Source organism: Hyla sarda, chromosome 1 (assembly GCF_029499605.1).
Source record: "Hyla sarda isolate aHylSar1 chromosome 1, aHylSar1.hap1, whole genome shotgun sequence".
In the NCBI taxonomy this organism is placed as follows: Eukaryota; Metazoa; Chordata; class Amphibia; order Anura; family Hylidae; genus Hyla; species Hyla sarda.
The window spans coordinates 399,353,998-399,373,166 of record NC_079189.1 but is presented as its reverse complement, the minus strand read 5'-3'; the positions used below and the strand labels follow the sequence as shown (position 1 = coordinate 399,373,166).

At 42.0% G+C, this 19,169-nt stretch overlaps 3 gene segments (V, D, J or C); all 3 read left to right on the top strand.

The window, feature by feature from the left end:
* Nucleotides 1-1,448: 1,448 nt before the first annotated feature.
* On the top strand, nt 1,449-2,285 carry LOC130366013 (immunoglobulin heavy variable 5-10-1-like). The segment is given in 2 exon segments: nt 1,449-1,808; nt 1,888-2,285. Coding segments are annotated over 2 exon segments (441 nt in total).
* A 4,254-nt stretch (nt 2,286-6,539) lies between these two features.
* LOC130277118 (Ig heavy chain V region 914-like) lies at nt 6,540-6,996 on the top strand. The segment is given in 2 exon segments: nt 6,540-6,585; nt 6,677-6,996. Coding segments are annotated over 2 exon segments (366 nt in total).
* Nucleotides 6,997-14,065: 7,069 nt separating this feature from the next.
* Nucleotides 14,066-14,731, top strand: LOC130277106 (Ig heavy chain V region 6.96-like). The segment is given in 2 exon segments: nt 14,066-14,111; nt 14,203-14,731. Coding segments are annotated over 2 exon segments (363 nt in total).
* Nucleotides 14,732-19,169: the final 4,438 nt, after the last annotated feature.

Below are 19,169 nucleotides of genomic sequence, written 5' to 3'. Positions count from 1 at the left end.
GATCCCGGCATCTGAGGGGTTAATGGCGGACGCCTGCGAGATTGCGGGCGTCGGCCATTGCCGGCGGGTCCCTGGGTGCGATTAGCAGCCTGGATCAGCCGCGCATGACCTGGGCATCACTCCGATGCCCGCGGTTATGTACAGGACGTAAATGTACGTCCTGGTGCTTTAAGTAACACCGGACCAGGACGTACATTTACGTCCTGCGTCCTTAAGGGGTTAAAAAGTTGTACACTAATAGTAATGCGTGTATGCAAAAGTATCAATTAAATTGGAAAAATAAAAAAGTTATGGCTTTTAGAAGGTTAGGAGGAAAAACTAAAATGCAAAAATGAAGCTGGCTGTGTCCTTAAAGGGGTACTCTGTAAGAAAACAAATGTTTTCAAATGAACTGGTGCCAGAAAGTTAAACAGATTTGTAAATTTCTTTGATTTAAAAATCTTAATCCTTTTAGAACTTATCAGTTGCTGTATGGAAGCTGTATAGTGCTTTTCAGTCTGACCAGAGTGCTCTCTGCTGACACCTCTGTCCGTGTCAGGAACTGTCCAGAGCAGAAGAGGTTTTTCTAGGGATTTTCTTTTCCTCTGGACAGTTCCTGACAGGACAGAATTTTCAGAACTTTCTCTGGCGCATACAGCAGAAATGGCATGTGAAGAAAGCCTATGGCTGGTTATATATACATATCAATCTATAGTGTTTTTTAGTAAAAACACTTTTTGTGGTGTCTTTCTTGACATTTTTTCCACAGTTAAATAATATGGTCCACAAAAATTATATTATCAGATGATCATCAGCTGGAAAAAAAAATCAGAAATAAAAACAAACACTACAAACAAATCTTTTTTGTTTGCTTTTGATCACTTTAGGTTTTTCTGTTTAACCCTTAGTTGACCCATAATGTTTAACCCATTAGCGCACAAGGATGAACATGAAGCAAGTGCAGGAGCTGTGCTTGCTTTATACACTGTAGGTCCCGGCTGCTATTAGCAACTAGGATCTCACAGATAATGGCGGACATCAGTAACCCTTTAGATGTCGGGATCAATGCCAATACAGGGATACAGGGTACCTAAAATAGTTGCGGGCTTTGTGAGACTTATTGGACCACATACAGCATGATTGAGGGAGTCCAATGAGTCAAGATGGCAGACAAAACTCTGCTCATCTGCCCCGGATTCTCTAAAAGAATCTTCTTATATAGTCTGCTATCTGGCAGACTATACAAGTAGATTGCTGATTGTGCTAACCATGCCTATGCATAGCACTAAACAGTAATAACAATTCAAATTATGCTAAAAATAGTCACCTGCAGGGGACTTAGAAAATTTCATGAAGTAATATAAAGTTTAAAAAAAATGTGAATAAGACCCTCCCCCAATAAATATGCAATTACACCCTTTTTCCATTTAACAAATAAAATCAAAAGGAGTAATAGAGGGTCAATATAAGGCAATTTATTTTCTTATAAAAAGTTTTTTTTTTAAGTAGTTTAGTTACAGACAAGCATGTAAAGATGGTTATAGTTTTAACACTACTGACCCACAGATAAAAAAGAGATCATGTTAAATTTACCGTAACCCCTCCCCCCAAAAGTTGCAATAATGTAAGATGAAGTATAGATGACACAGGGTTTCCTGTCAGGATTTTATAGGATGAAGCACCACATGCAAATGTCTTTCTACAGGTCATATGTGTTATAGGTTAAAAGCCGCCTGTCACCCAGGATGTGACTGCGAATCACTGGATTGCAGGGACACTATACAACATGTTGCTGTTCTGGTGTGTGCTGTGTGTATCCTCACTGCAGGGTAAGGCAGAAACCAATAAATGGATCAGGTCTTATTCACATTTGTCTTCTGCTGACTTGTGGTATTTTATCCATCACAGGAGTGTTGTCACAGGCGCAGCTTGTTCAGCCATCCGCAGAAGTCAGAAAGCCTGGAGAGAGTGTGAAGATGTCCTGTAAGACGTCTGGATTTTCATTCACAGGCTACTATATAAACTGGATTCAACAGGTTCCCGGAAAAGGATTGAAATGGGTCGGAAGAATTGACCCTGCAGATGGAAACACAGTATATTCCTCATCCTTTGAAGGACGATTCACAATAACAACAGACAATTCCATCACCACAGCCTATTTACAGATAAACCGCCTCAGTCTGGAGGATTCAGCCACATATTACTGTGCAAGACACAATGAGAAAAAGAGGCCATCTGCCATACAAAAACATACACAAACAATGTCATCCTCAATCCACTTGGGGGCAGTACATAATAACATTTAGCTTGTTTCTTTTAACCCCTTAATACTACATGTGTTTTACATTTAAAGAGCCTAGCTTTTTTTTTTTTTTCCCATTCATATGTTTTTAGATACTCAGTAAACAAGTTCAAGGGGGGTCTGGATGTTTTTCTGAAAAAAATATTACATTACAGGTTATGGATACTAGATTTATGGGGATAGAACGTTGATCCAGGAATTTATTTTGATTGCCATATTTGAGTGGGAAAGGAATTATTCCTCTTTTATTGTGCAATTGGAATCAGTCTCATGTTATTTTTTTTCCTTCCTCTCAATCAACACAGTTGGGTTTGAGGTTGAACTCGATGGACTCGTAACTATGTTATTATGTTAATATGTTACTTTGTTTTCATTCATTTTTGTGCATCTAAAAGACTTGAAGCTGCATTATTGCCTTCATTGTTACACTAACACACATTACTATTTGGCAATTCCCTGGCATGCTCTAAAAAGCAGATGCTTGTGACAGACCTGGGGGCCTTTGTTAGCCTCACTATTGACCACAACATCAAAGTGGTAAAAAAAAAAATGGACACCAATTGTATTGGTCAGTGCCCTTATACTCAAGGGGGATTTATCAAAACCTGTGTAAAGAAAAAGTTGACCAGTTGCCCCTTGCAACCAATCAGATAGCTTCTTTTTAAAGGGCCTTTTCAAAAATTTAAGAAGCATATTACTGATTGCTATAGGCAACTGGTCACCATTCCTTTGCACAGATTTGATAAATCTTCCCCAAGGAGAGTAGAAACAGCCTGGACATCAATATTGTGCTCTAAATGTGCCCTAAATGAAAAACAACATGAAAACCTGGACGTCTACTATGTGTAATCCAGCACCACAGGGATGAATGAAGACTGATCACTTTATATTAGTTCCATAATAAACTATGTCCAGGCCTCTGAATATATTTTGAGCAACACCTTACTCTTACTCAGCCAATGCCACCCTGCACAGACAATAATGGAGTATTGATATGATATTCCAGAAATGTTCTTCATTTCGCTTCCTTCTCCATAATTAAAGGGGCCCTCTGTCATAGAAAATGTCCTACCTGTAAGAAGTCTCCCTTGACAACTAGCTGATAATAAAGTGTTCCCCTGCTGGGATTTCTAGTAAATCAATTGTTATCTTTGGTGAAAGCTTACAGTATGGATTCAATTTCCCTGCAGCGCCACCACAGGGGAAATTAAGTATAACCCAGAACTCATTCATGTGGTGCATTAACATTACAGGACAGGCCCTCCAGAGCGAGAGATGATCCTTGTAACACAAAAACTGGTTAATATTTAAAATACATTTACACATATGCTCAGGGAGTAGAGATGAGCGAAGTTACAGTGATTCGATTCTTCACGAACTTCTCGGCTCAGAAGTTGCTGACTTTAGCCTGCATAAATTAGTTCAGCTTTCAGGTGCTCCGGTGGGCTGGAAAAGGTGGATACAGTCCTAGTAGAATTTCCTCCTAGGACAGTATCCACCTTTTCCAGCCCACCAGAGCACCTGAAAGCTGAACTAATTTATGCAGGCTAAAGTCAGCAACTTCCGAGCCGAGAAGATCGTGACGAATCGAATCCCTGTAACTTCGCTCATCTCTATCAGGGAGGAATAATTTTACGAAAAAAACACGAACACTTACTTTCCTTGCTCCTGTGCTCCCGCCGGTATTATGGAGCCCCAGTCCCTGGTCTGCAACATTTTTGGTTTGAGGAACATGACTTCACAGACCCGCTTAGCCAATCAGCCACAGTGGTGTCCCACCAAAGCCACTGATTGGCTAAGCAGGCCAGTGACATCATGTTCCTGAACCTGGAAGTGAAAAGGGCGTGCATTTTTTCTTTTAATAACCCACTTTCTGAGCATACATGTAAAAAAAAAAACTACCGCTTAATATATATTTTAGGTTTTTTAGGCTTTGTTCACACTTTTTTGGCCACATCTTTTTACCTACAAAAAAGAAAAAAATATATATAATAATAGTAATAATTACAATAATAAAGAGAATAACTCTGATAATGTTTTGCCAATCGAAACAATTCTGACATTGTTTTCTTGTACTACATTTACATAGTAGGAGTTGGCCTACTATAATTTTTTTCATTTAAAATGCAAAAAAATTATGAAATGTTTGAAAAAAAGATGATTTTTTACATATTTTAACACAAATATGTTGCACATATTTATTATGTTTATGTAATTGATACTTTAATTGGTCTACTTTATATTGACAGCATTTTTTTTTCAAGAATTCTTTGTTTATTGAAAGTTATTCAAGATTTACAACAAAACAAGTGAAAGGAAAACACAAACAGGGCAGCGTGAATACAACTAAAATGAAAGAAGGGAATAACACATTTACATAATATGCATACAAGCAAACAATAAGAGTGGCATAACTGACATACAAAACACAAGAGGATTATAAAAATGAAAATACAGCAAATAAACTCGCTACAGGAAGGCCTAAGAAGGCATCAAGAAAGTTAAAAAGACAAGAGAAATCAAAGAAACAGAAAAAGAAAGATGGATGAAAAAAGGGGAGAGAAGGAGAAAAAAAGAGAGGGGAGTACAGGGGTGGGCAAGCAGAGGGGTCTCACGTCCCAGTCAAAATGAATTCAAAGATGTGATCAGAAAAGTTATGCAGCAAATGAGAGGCCGGATTTAAAATCACATCATGCCTGCCCAGAAGACAAAACAGCATTTCTGGTTAACTCAAGCTCTGCCATCAGCAACTCCATTCTATGGATCATGTCCAACTCTGCAACTTATTCCCCAACTGTAAGGAGAGTGATGGATTTCCAGTGTCTGGGATTTACAGCATGAGTGTCTCAACAAGCCATGTTTTATAATTTTCAATGGACCCGGCACAATTGATAGCAAAGCCAGCTGGGGAGGGGGGGAGGGGGGGGGGAGGTGATAGGGATTGCCCCGTCACCTGAGTTTGGATATCAAAGACAGAGTGCCAAAATGGTGGTATCTTTGAACAGCCCCTCCATATGTGCAGCATGGAACAGACCTCTGTTCCACTACGTCAACACAATTCCAAGATTGCAGGGAAGCACCAATGCAAGACATCAGGGCACCTGTGCCATCTCGTAAGAATTTTTTAATTCTTTTACTGAGAATGACAAGCAAGTAGCATCTTGTGGGTAGAACAAATATCTTGTTCCAATCAGATGGGGAAATGGCAAATCCAAGCTCCCATTCCCAAGCACTCATATAGGCAAGTTCTCTGTCAGCAGAACCAAGTTTTGTTTCCAAATCTTGTGCGTGTGCTATACATACAGATTGTTTGCAGGTACAAGATTTGAAAACAGTGCTCAGCTTCCAGCTGGCTGTCAACAAGCAGGGACAAAATGGGAAGGAGGGAATGGAGGCGTTCCTGCCATTAGCACTTCAGGGGCTTGGAAACACCTCTTTGACTCATATTTCTACATTATAGAATTACATAAGGATATATGACAGGTACTATGTGTCTCCTTGCCCTAACAGTATCGAACAGTGTCTGCAGTTTGGAAAGTGAATTGCAGCTGACAGATTCTTTTTAATGTAGGATGTAATGCTTATGGGGATTCCAAATTTGTTCTGTTATTTTGGGCTAGACTAATAAAAAAAATAGATGGCATTTTTTCAACATTCATTTTTATAAATTATTATTTTCAATAATATTTTTTAATTGTAGGAACTAACCTTTTATTTTTTTATTAATATTTCTGCATGCCTGCATATTATGCCATTGCATCTGAATAGTATGCAAAGTATACCCTACTAGGCAAAAACTGGAGACAGCTCTGGACCTGGGTGTTCTCTCCTGTGACATTGGCCCTTTGATTATGTCATTGAGGCCTGATTCCCTGTCACAAATAGGCATCCTCTCTTGTACAGTGCTATCATAATACTTGACCACAGCAATGAAGAAGGTAAGTTTTCTCTTATCCTGGCAGCCTCACTGCTGATGTGATACACTGGCAGTGCCTGCAATGCCATCATCAAAACACTTGTCATGGTGTAACAGGTTTAAACCATTTTCCCACACGTTGTGTTACTATATATGGGAATTGTATAAATTAAAGTTTTGATTTTAGTACCATTTCAATTGCCAGCAAATAAAGCACTCACAGAACCACAGATGTTTATATACCCATAATATGTAAATGAGGTGACGTCACTTCCTATCTCCCCATAATAAAGACAGTGATGAGGGATCACACATCACCTCCAACATCTACACCCAGCAGCAATGAAGACTTTCCTGCTCCTCTTTATATCACTGGCCTGCTTGTCAGGTGACCATTACTACAACATTACAATAAAGATATTACTATCACTATGATGAGATGTTTCTATGGATGTCACCTTATTCTCTCTATTTTCCAGGTGTCCAGTCTCAGCAACTTGTCCAGTCATCAGACCCAGTGGTGATAAAGCCCGGGAATTCCTATAGAGCCTCATGTACGGCTTCTGGATTCAACTTCAGTAGCTATGGCATGCACTGGGTTAGACAGAGTCCTGACAGAAGATTTCAATGGTTGGGTTGGATAAGCCCTGATGGAGGGACCACAGTCTATCATGATTCTATTAAAGGACAATTCACAATCTCCAGAGATAACAGTAATAACCTGTTATATCTACAAATGACCAACATGAAGACTGAGGACTCTGTCGTGTATTACTGTGCTAGGGATGCACACTGGTAAAAAAAAATATATCCTTAGTCATACAAAAATGTGTCCAAAACTTCCTCCTTTTTTCAGTAGATGGCAGCAAAACCATTTCTTACTATACAGAATTCATTACAATGAGGTATAATATGAATAGACATCAAACTATCTACTGCATTAACAGTTGTTCTCTACATTTACATACTGGTGTCGCAGGGATTTGGAAGTGGTTGCTTATTTCTCTTGTTTCGAGACTTGATATGAATTAAAGTGGTTATCCAGAAATAGAAAAACACAGGTGATTTATTTCCAAAACTGCTCCCTGTCTGTCTCCAGGTTGGATGAGGTTCTGCGGCTCAGTTCCATTGAAGAGAATGAAGCCAAGTTGTAATACCACACCCTACCTGGAGACAAAGAGCAGCTTTGCAAAGAAATTACTTTTGCTTTTTCTATTTCTGGAAAACCCCTTTAACCTGTTGGGGACTAAGGGCGTACAGGTACGCCCTTGCTCTCTGGTACTTAAGGACCAAGGGCTTACCTGTATGCCCGTGGGAATTCCAGTCCCCGCCGATTGGTGATCGCAACGGGATGACTACTGATTAGTGTTGCTCGCGAGATACAGTGCTGATCATCCTGAAGGATAGGAGCTAGGTGGCACCTCCTCCTATCCCTTGCCATTGATCGGTCAGGACTGACCGACCAATGGCAGGAGAGTCGGAGGGGGGGGGGGGGGTCAAAAGTCATAATCCCCTGCTCTGCCCACCCCAGAAGTCCGGGCAGAGCGGGGTTGCCGTGGTGATGGCTGGCTGGCTGGCTGCGGGGGTACCTGGCAGCGGTGGTGGTAGTGGTGGCAAGCTTGACCGGCGGCAGCAGCGCATGTGACTGGTGGGGATGGTGCAGGCGGGCCACAGTCTGAAGATCGAGGTGAGTTATCTTCAACTGTGGCCCCCTATAAGTTTCAAAACTACAACTCCCAGCATGCCCAGACTGTCTGGGCATGCTGGGAGTTGTAGTTTTGTAACATCTGGAGGGCTACAAACTGTGATGCTCCAGATGTTGCAAAACTTCAACTCCCCCCATGCCCAGACTGTCCAGGCATGCTGGGAGTTGTACATTTGCAACAGCTGGAGACACACTGATGGGGAAACACTGAGTTAGCGTCTGTTACCCAACTCAGTGTTTCCCAACCCTTGTGCCTCCAGCTGTTGCAAAACTACAACTCCCAGCATGCACTGGCAGACCATGCATGCTGAGGGTTGTAGTTTTGCAACAGCTGTAGGTACACTGGTGCGGAAACACTGAGTGTGTCTCCAGCTGTTGTAAAACTACAACTCCCAGCATAGATAGTCTGTTAGTGCATGCTGGGAGTTGTAGTTTTGCAACAGCTGGAGGTTTGCCCCCCCAATGTGAATGTGCAGGGTGTTTACAGTGAGTTTCCGCTGCAGCTCAAACTCCCAGCGGGAAAATCTCTGTGAACCCCCGCCCATGTGAATGTACTCTAAAAACATTACACTACACTACACAAAAAAAGAGCAAAACACTATGTGGTGTCCCGATACTGGACTTGGTCCCGTACCTTTGACGTAAGTCCCCACAGTCAGTGTTCCTCCATGCTTTCAGGGCTCTCCTGGTGGGTTAACCCCTAGTCGCCTCATAGTGCTATTAAGAAATGTATATATTTAATATATTTTGTTACAGTGTAAATACATGTACAGGACCTTAAGTCATGTGACCGTTAATAATTGTGATATGCTAAGGTTCAAGGACCTTTGGGTCATGTGATAGGGTCATGTGATGTGACCATAATGCTTTGGGTCAGGACAAACAGGTCTGGGAACCGATAAGCTGTGATCCTGCCCCTTAAGTATATAAGGGCGCTGTATCAAATAATTTCTCTCTTGTATCCTGGATATGAAAGAAAGCAGATCTGTTATTACATCTACAAGACAAGCTAGGCCTGAAGCCTATTACTTCAGCAGCCTTCTAAACCGTGAGTTAATCCAACTCCAATCCTACCATTCCTACGTGACTACTGAACCTAAACATACCCCTAAATTCAGTGGAATAGCGTACAGCAAAATCAAAGCTTATTTCACTACAAAGTCCCAGCCAACCTGTGAGGAGCCTGCATCCCGGTCCTCTAGTGAAAGACTGTTTGTTATTCGCATCTGCATAAATTCTGCAGTAAAGTTATTTCTAGTTTACTACAACCTCTGCTGTGGACAATCCTTTATTCCTCCCTATCGTTCCTGGGACGGGTGGTGGTAGGACATATACTTAGAGGAAGCCCGCACCCTGGCGTCACGACAATCAAGGGTTAATGCTACACCCTGCATCAGTACTCTGCAACACCCCTGTTCATCCTACACTCCCAATCTCACCACAACTACATATTCACATACCCCTACACAGTTACCCCCAACCCACCTCCCAAATAAAATTGAAAATCCTCTCATACGGCACTGTTTCCTAAATGGAGCCTCCAGCTGTTGCAAAACCACAACTCCCAGCATTGCCAGACAGCAATTGACTGTCCAGGCATGCTGAGAGTTTTGCAACAGCTGGAGGCACCCTGTTTGGGAAACACTGCCTTAGGATATTTTTTGGTGGCGGAGGTCCCTATGCAAATCTTTAATTTAGGCCTCAAATGTGCATGGCACTCTCTCACTTCTGAGCCCTGTAGTATTTCAAGGCAACAGTTTAGTGACAAATATGGGGTATTTCCGTACTCGGGAGAAATTGCGCTGCATATTTTGGGGGCTCTTTCTCCTTTTACCCTTTGTGAAAAGGTAAAGTTGGGGTCTACACCAACATGTTAGTGTATTTTTTTTTTTATTTTTTACACTAACATCATCACTAACTATCATAAGAGGTAAAAGGGGAAAAAAAAAGCCCCAAAATTTGTAAAGCAATTTCTCCTGAGTACAGAAATACCCCATATGTGGAAATAAAATGCTCTGCAGAACGCCACATACTTTTGAGGCCTAAACTGGTGATTTGCACAGGGGTGGCTGCTGGTTACAGTGACTCTGACATAAACGCAAAAAAAAAAACACCCACTTGTGACCCCATTTTGGAAACTACACCCCGTATGGAATGTAACAAGGGCTGCAGGGAGCAGGTTACTGACAGATTTTTGGAACAGGCGTCCGTGAAAATGAAAAATGGAATTTTTCTTTTGCACAGCCCACTGTCCCAAAGATCTGTCAAACGCCAGTGGGGTGTGAAAGCTCACTGCACCCCTTGTTACGTTCCGTGAGGGGTTTAGTTTCCGAAATGTGGTCACAAGTGGGGGTCCACAGTCTGGCACCATGGGGGCTTTGCAAAAGCACATGGCCCCCGACTTCTGTTCCAAACCAAATACTCTCCCCAAAATCCCATTGTCGCTCCTTCCCTTCTGAGTCCTCTAGTGCCTGGGCTCTCAACCTGGGGTACGCGTACCCCTAGGGGTACACCAGGGGTTGCTTGGGGGTATGCGAAGCGCTGACAAATACCGGCCATGCATTGGCCAGTATTTGTCAGCACATAGCCGCCGCAGCAGTTCACTGTACAGTAGCGCGGCCTGAGCTGCGGCCACGGCTACTGTAAGTGACCTGCGTGGTTGCCGGGGAGACGTGTGATCTCCCCTGATGTTGGGCGGAGTTGCCGCACATCGCAGGAGGACGTCACATGTCAGTGCGGCCCCGCCGAACGGGACGCGCTGCGTGAAGGAGCAGGCAACGGGACTGCAGGATGCCATCTTTATCCCCTTTTGCCATTTTCTCCCCTCCAATTTAATCCCCTTGTGCCATTATTATCCAATATGGCAAAAGGGGATCAGAGAAAGGGGGAATGGCACTAGTGTTGCTTGCGAATATTCGCAATGCGAATTTTATTCGCGAATATAGCATATTCGTGAATTTGCGAATATTCGCGAATATAGCGCTATATATTTGTAATTACCAATATTCGTTTTTTTTTTTTTTTTTCACAGTACACATCACAGTGATCACCTCTCTCTGCTTCCAGCTTGTGTGGTGTAAAGAAGGCTCTAATACTACTGTTTGAGACTGGTGTGCGAATTTTCGCACATGCGAAATTTCGCTTATGTTAATTTTGTTTATGTTAATTTTCGCATGTGCGAATATTACGAATATGCGAATTTAGCGAATATATGACGAATATTCGTCCATATATTCGCAAAATATCGCGAATTCGAATATGGCCTATGCTGCTCAACACTAAATGGCACAAGGGGATTAAGATGGAGGGGGGAAATGGCACAAGAGGATCAGAGGGAGGGAGGTTTGATTATTTGCTATTATTCCTCCTCCATCTTAATCCCTTTGTGTTATTATTCCCCCTCCCTCTGATCCCATTTTGCCATATTGGATAATAATGGCACAAGGGGATTAGGATGGAGGGGGAAAAATAGCACAAGGGGATTAAGATGGGGGGGGAGGGATAATTACACAAGGGGATTAAGAGGGAGAGGGACATAATAGCACAAGGGGATTAAGATGGGGGAATGCATTAGTATAAAGGTAAGAACAAGCCTTTTGTCCGCAGGTACCCCACGCGTGCAAGTTCCGCGCTAGGGGGGTACCTGCGGACATACATTCAGCCTTTGGAGGTACAGTTGCCAAAAAGGTTGAGAACCACTGCTCTATTGCACCCACAGAGCACTAAACATCCACATATGAGGTATTTCCTTACTCGAGAGTGTTTTATTTTTTTGTCTTTTTGTGATTTATTGTAATAATGTCATTTTTATTGGTTTAAAAGAAGAAAAAAAAAACCTTTGACATGCCACACAGACATGTGAAAAGTTTGGATCAGTCAAAGTCTCAGTGCTAAGACCCTCACTGATCATTTGATATAGCCGGGAGAAGTCATATTCATGTCAGTTAGGAATATCAGATTTACAAATTGTCATCATCATCATGTACTCCAACGTGAAGATGCTGCTACTGCATCGGCAGAGGGAGTGGAGCAGAGAGCCGACGCCATTTGGCAGGTGTTTGCTGTTGGAAGCTGGCTGCATAGCTTGTCCCTATAAAAATTCTCCCTTTTTGGGGGGTCATGGGTTGTGTATGTACAGGCCTGGCTGGTATTAGCTTCAGCAAGGGTGGTGTATTGGTGGTAGTTGTAGCCAGTGGACAGCAAGCATTGGTGGACTGGTAGTAGTTGTAGTAACCAGTGGACAGCAGGCATTGGTGGACTGGTGGTAGTTGTAGGAGCCAGTGGACAGCAGGGGTGGTAGACTAGTGCTAGTTGTAGACAGCAGATAGCAGGCATTGGTGGACTGGTGGTAGTTTAGGTAGTAGACTAGTTCTAGTGATCCTCATCGTCATCCCCACTACTCCTCTCAGTATGAACTTCTGATTTCTGACCATGGGCTTCTTGCTCCCCCTCCTCATATCCTCCATGATACCTTACAGTATTCCGAAGATGTCTACCACCCCAGTCCCACTAGTGCAATGCTCTGCCACTGCTTCCACCTCCAACACCTCGGCAACACCAAAGGCTGACTGTCCTCACACAACTCCACCTTGTGGCTATCCTTCTGCTTAGCTCTAGTGGGCGAAACAAAAACAGAGATGATGGAACAGACTGTCTAGAAAGGCCACTTGCATCGTGCCATATAACTGTAGATGATGAGGAATCCGCTGACACCTCCTGATATAACGAAGAACAAGTTAATCAGGGTCATATCCTCTAAAACCATATCACCCCTGGAATACAGCAACAATTTTTTCTTACTGCTGTGGCTACTTCCACCAGGCACCTGGCTGCTGATGCCACCTGTACTGGGCATGGGCAAATGGATGTTGCCCACAGAGCTGCTACTGCCAACAACATTCTTTCTGCGGTTAACATTGCAGGAGTGCTCTTTCCTCTACCCCTTCCTCTTCAAGATTTTTTTTTATTATTATTGAAAAAGATTTGAAGGTTTTTGTTATGTTTTTTGGGGGTGATTTGGCACTCACCAAGTAGCAAAGTGGCAATCAAGTTTCACTCTCATTGCTTTTAAAGTAGATCTATGTTACACATGGGTAGAAATGCAATCTATCTGATTATCCCAGAAACTACACGCAACTTGGCCTTAAATGCCTATTTAGCATTTACTCTCAAAGCTTTCAGTTATATTTATATTAAAAAACTAAATTATATTTATATTAAAAACAGGTTCAAATGCTGTATGTCTGATTGAACGCAGAAAATACCTGATCGTGGAAGTCTGGCCATTGGGACGTCACACCCCCTCTCATAGACATGAATGGAGGGGGCGTGATGTCATGACCATGGCAGCCCGAACCCAGCATTCCGAACATAATGTTCAGAATGTCTGGGTGCCGGAGGCTGGACACCCACAATCAGACATCTTGTGCCCTTGTCTTTGTATGGGGGATAAAATGTCTAGGGGTTGAGTACCCCTTTAACAAACACATTGCATGTTACTCCAGTGGGCTTTTATTTTAGATTAGCACAACAGGAAGCCAATCTTAGAAGGCTCACTGATTCCATATTTTATTTTCATTGATGTCTGATGTTAAAACATTCAGTGACATAAAAGGAGATTTATAAAAATGTCTAAAAGAAAAGTGTCTTTATTTCCCATGGCAGCCAACCACAACACAACATTCATTTTGTATTCTGCTCTTGAACTATTAGCAACAAAAATAGGTTTCCTTTCAAAAATGTTCAAGTATTTGCCCCAGTATTGTTTTTAGGAAATATATATGAAATATGTGCATTATACTCCATTTCATTTTGGGATAAGAGTCTTTATAATGTTCTGGCAGTCTGAATTTCACCCTCACTGTAGATGTCATGGATACACTGGCAGTGCCTGCAAGACGATCATCAAAACACTTGTCATGGTGTAACAGGTTTAAACCATTTTCCCACATGTTGTGTTACTATGGGAATAGTATAAATTAAAGTTGCGAATTTAATAGCATTTCTATTGTCAGCAACTAAATCACTCACAGAACCACAGATGTATATATAATTGTCACTAAGTAAATGACATGATGTCACTTCCTATAGTGTAAGATCTCCCCCATAATAAAGACAGTGATGACGGATCACACATCACCTCCTACATCTACACCCAGCAGCAATGAAGACTTTCCTGCTCCTCTTTATATCACTGGCCTGCTTGTCAGGTGACCATTACTAGAACATTACAATAAAGATATTACTATCACTATGATGAGATGTTTCTATGGATGTCACCTTATTCTCTCTATTTTCCAGGTGTCCAGTCTCAGCAACTTGTCCAGTCATCAGACCCAGTGGTGATAAAGCCCGGGAATTCCTATAGAGCCTCATGTACGGCTTCTGGATTCACCTTCAGTTATTACTATATGCACTGGGTTAGACAGAGTCCTGACAGAAGATTTCAATGGTTGGGTTGGATAAGCCCTGATGGAGGGACCACAGTCTATCATGATTCTATTAAAGGACGATTCACAATCTCCAGAGATAACAGTAATATGTTATATCTACAAATGACCAACATGAAGACTGAGGACTCTGCCGTGTATTACTGTGCTAGGGATGCACACTGGTAAAAACATATCCTTAGTCATACAAAAATGTTTCCAAAACCTCCTCCTTTTTTTCAGTAGATGGCAGCAAAACCATTTCTTGCTATATAGAATTCATTACAATTAGATAAAGAATAATATAAATAGCCATCAAATGACCAACCACATTAATAATAGTTCCCTATATTATCCTTCGTTTTGCTGTGATTGGTTGCTCTTTTCTCTTGTTTTCAGACTTCATATGAATATAGATGCCTAAACATCTTCAATGCTGCATACTTATTATGCTCAATAAATTTCATGTATAAGCATTAAACACATTGGCCCTGATTTACTAAGAGCGGAGTGTGGTTTTCTTTGTGGGTTTTAATTCCCTATTAAGTTTTTTTTCCAAGGTATTTACTAATGTTTCCTGACATTTTGCAATTTTTGCCACATTTGACTTTTTATCACAACTGTTCTGAGCTGTGTAGTTTTCCTCAGCTCAAATCCACCATATTTCCTGTGGAAACCTTAGTAAAAATGTTGGGATTTTTTGAAAATGTCAGGCAGTTTTTCGGTTTTCAAACCCCTTTTCGCAATGTCCACGGCCCTTTTCAGGGTTTCTTTGTAAAATGAAGAGTTAGTCTGGTTTTAACATTTTTTGGGGGGCGCAAATTCTGACACAGACACAATTTGGCATGCAATGCACCAAATTCTTGCACACAACCCGACAAAACAGGTCGGGTTTACTTTAGTAAATCAGGGCCTTTCTTTTCAACTTACTTCACAGGGTTGCTTCCCCATTTGCCCAGTAAAAATGCTGTTAAACGCAAAGGTCCACAAAAATTAGCTTGGATTGTCATTCTCTCACTAGTCCGATACGGCTGAAAGCACATCCAGTCAAGTGCCACTGTCATCTAAACAACATTTTCAGACATGTCAAAGGTTTGGATCGTTCGGGTCTCAGTGCTGACACCCTCTAAATCATTTGATACAGCCGGGAGAAGCGCGAATCAGCAAGCTTCACTCCCTAGCTCAGAGCTTGCTTTTCCTGGCTATACTCCCCACTGCGAGAGACTGGCTCGATAGATAATAATAAACATGCTTCTTCCGGTTTTATCTGGTGTGGGACTTAGAACCGAGACCCTTACCGGTCAAAAGTTCTGACATGTCTGCATGACATGTCAAAAGATTTTACAATTGGCTAAGACTTTATGCATTCTTAGTGGGTGCTTTAGATATCTGCTGCAACTTCTACATGTGCCTGCATTGAATACACTTCTCTACTTTTCCTTATTCATCTCCTGCTTCAAAACTGATGTGTAGTCACTAAATAGACCCTCAATCTACTTTAGCCCCTTAACGATAATGGACGTAAATGTACGTCATAGTGATGTGGTACTTAGTGCATCATGACGTACATTTACGCGCCACCATGATCGCGAGCAACGGAGCAGTGCTCGCATCATGCCCGGCAGGTCCTGGCTGCTATCAGCAGCCAGGGAACCGCCGGTAATGGCGGACATCCGTGATCGCGCGGATGTCCGCCATTAACCCCTCAGATGCCGTGATCAATACAGATCACGGCATCTGCAGCAGTTCGATACTTTGAATGGATGATTAGATCGCCCACAGAGCTGCCGCGGGGATCCGGTCATCCAGCATAGCGGCAGGAGGTCCCCTCACCTGGCTCCGGCCATCTCCCGGGGTCTTCTGCTCTGGTCTGAGATAGAGCAGACCAGAGCAGAAGATCACCGATAACACTGATCAGTGCTATGTCCTATACATAGCACTGAACAGTATTAGCAATCAACTGATTGCCATGAATAGTACCCTATGGGGACAAAAAAAGGGTTTAAAAAAATGTAAAAAAATGTAAAATAAAAAAGTAAAAGAATTTGAAAAATCCCCTCCCCAATAAAAAAAAGTAAAACATCCGTTTTTCCCATTTTACCCCCAAAAAAAGCGTAAAAAAAATTTATACACATATTTGGTATCACCGCATGCATAAAAGTCTGAACTATTAAAACATCTTGTTAATTATCCCGTACGGTGAATGGCGTAAACGTAAAAAAAATTGTCCAAAATTGCTGCTTTTTTGTCACATTTTATTCTAAAAAAATTTATAAAAATAAATAATAAAAAGTAAAACCTAAGCAAATGTGGTACTAATAAAATCTACAGATGATGGCGAAAAAAATGAGCCCTCATACCCCCCCCCCCCCCCCATATACGGAAAAATTAGAAAGTTATAGGTGGTCAAAATAGGGCAATTTAAAACATACTAATTTTGTTAAAATGGTTTGAGATCTTTTTTAAGCGGTACAATTATAGAAAAGCATATAACATGGATATCATTTTAATCGTATTGATCCACAGAATAAAGAAAACATGTCATTTTTACCGGAAAGTGTACAGCCTGAAAACAAAACCTTCCAAAATATGCTAAATTGCGTTTTTCTTTTAAATTTTCCCACATAAATAATATTTGTTTGGTAAAATAAGTGATGTAATTACAAAGTAAAATTGATGACGCAAAAAACAAGCCCTCACATGGGTCTGTGGATGGAAATATTAGAGAGTTATGATTTTTAGAAAGCGAGGAGGAAAAAACGAAAATGCAAAAATAAAATTGGTCTTGTCCTTAACCCCTTAAGGACCAAGCATTTTTCTGTTTTTACACTTTTGTTTGTTCCTCCTTACCTTTTAAAAATCATATCCCTTTCAATTTTGCACCTAAAAATCCATATGAGGGCTTATTTTTTGTGCCATCAATTCTACTATGTAATGACATCAGTCATTTTCCACAAAAATTTATGGCGAAACGGAAAAAATAATCATTGTGCAACAAAATTGAAGAAAAAACACCATTTTCTAAATTTTGGGGGCGTCTGTTTCTACGCTGTACATTTTTTCGGTAAAAATGATACTTTATCTTTATTCTGTAGGTCCATACAATTAAAATGATACCCTACTTATATAGGTGTGATTTTGTCGTACTTCTGGAAAAAATCATAACTACATGCACGAAAATGTATACATTTAAAATTGTCCTTTTCTGACCCCTATAACTTTTTTATTTTTCCGCGTACAGGGTGGTTTGAGGGCTAATTTCTTGCGCCGTGATCTGAAGTTTTAATTGGTACCATTTTTATTTTGATCGGACTTCTTGAACGCTTTTTATTCCTTTTTTTATGGTATGAAAAGTGACCAAAAATACGCTATTTTGGACTTTGGAATTTTTTTGCGTGTACGCCATTGATCGTGCGGTTTAATTAATGATATATTTTTATAGTTTGGACATTTACGCACACGGCGATACCACATATGTTTATTTTTATTATGGTTACATATTTTTAATATGGAATTTGGGAAAAGGGGGGTGATTTAAACTTTTAATAAGGAAGGGGTTAAAGGGGTAGTCCAGTGGTGAAAAACTTATCCCCTATCCTTAGGATAGGGGATAAGTTTGAGATCGCGGGGGGTCCGACCGCTGGGGCCCCCTGCGATCTCTCTGTACGGGGGCCAGGCTCTCCGCCGAGATAGCGGGTGTCGACCCCCGCACGAGGCGGCGGCCGACACGCCCCCTCAATACATCTCTATGGCATAGCCGGAGATTGCCGAAGGCAGCGCTTCGGCTCTGCCATAGAGTTGTATTGAGGGGGCGTGTCGGCCGCCGCCTCGTGCGGAGGTCGACACGCCCCCTTTCCGCGGGCTGTCGGGGCTCTGTACAGGAGATCACAGGGGGCCCCAGCGGTCGGACCCCACGCGATCTGCAACTTATCCCCTATCCTTAGGATAGGGGATAAGTTGCTCACCACTGAATCACCACTGGACTACTCCTTTAATGTGTGTGTTTTAAAACTTTTTTTAAACTTTTTTTTTTTTTTTTACACTTTTAGTCCCCTTAGGGGACTTTTAGGAGGGATCATTAGATTCCTCATACAGATCATTGTGGTTTCATAAAACCACAATGATCTGTGTGCTCTGCACTCGATTGATAAAGCCTGGCCCTGCCAGGCTTTATCATTCAGAGCACCGGAGCCGCCGCAGCAGGAGAGGTAAGCCCTCAGGCTACCTCAGTAGTGTCTCGCTCCCCCGCGAACGTGCTGTGGGGGGTGATACACCCCACTGGACCACCACGGACTGAATACAGGTACCTTTAGACGCCACTGTTAACTTTGACAGTGGCGATCTAAAGGGTTAATAGCCGGCCGCGGCGATTGCCGCATGTCGGCTATTAACGCTGGCCCCCAGCTACAGGAATCAGCTGGGGGCCGGCCGGTATGACGCGGGCTTGAGTCGGGAGCCCGCGTAATACTCCGGTAACGGCCATTGGACGAGTATAGACGTCCATGGTCGTTATCGGGTTAAGGCCAAAATGGGCCTGGTCCTTAAGGGGTTAATTCTGCATAACACACCTCAGCAGCCCCACACAGAATTCTAGGTCAGAGAACACAAATACCTGTGTGAAACCAGACTGAAAATAATGTCCCATGTTGTACTGTTACATTATTTTAGAGCATAATTTTACTTTACTTTGAAATTCCACTTGGAAATTCTAGTGCAGCAGAGGCTCATTGCTGTCAATGGGATTCCAATGCACAGTGCACACTATGAAATTTCAGCAGTGGAGCTTTCAGAGAGAAACTGTGTGGAATACATTGCCATCTATTAGGACCAGCAATGTCC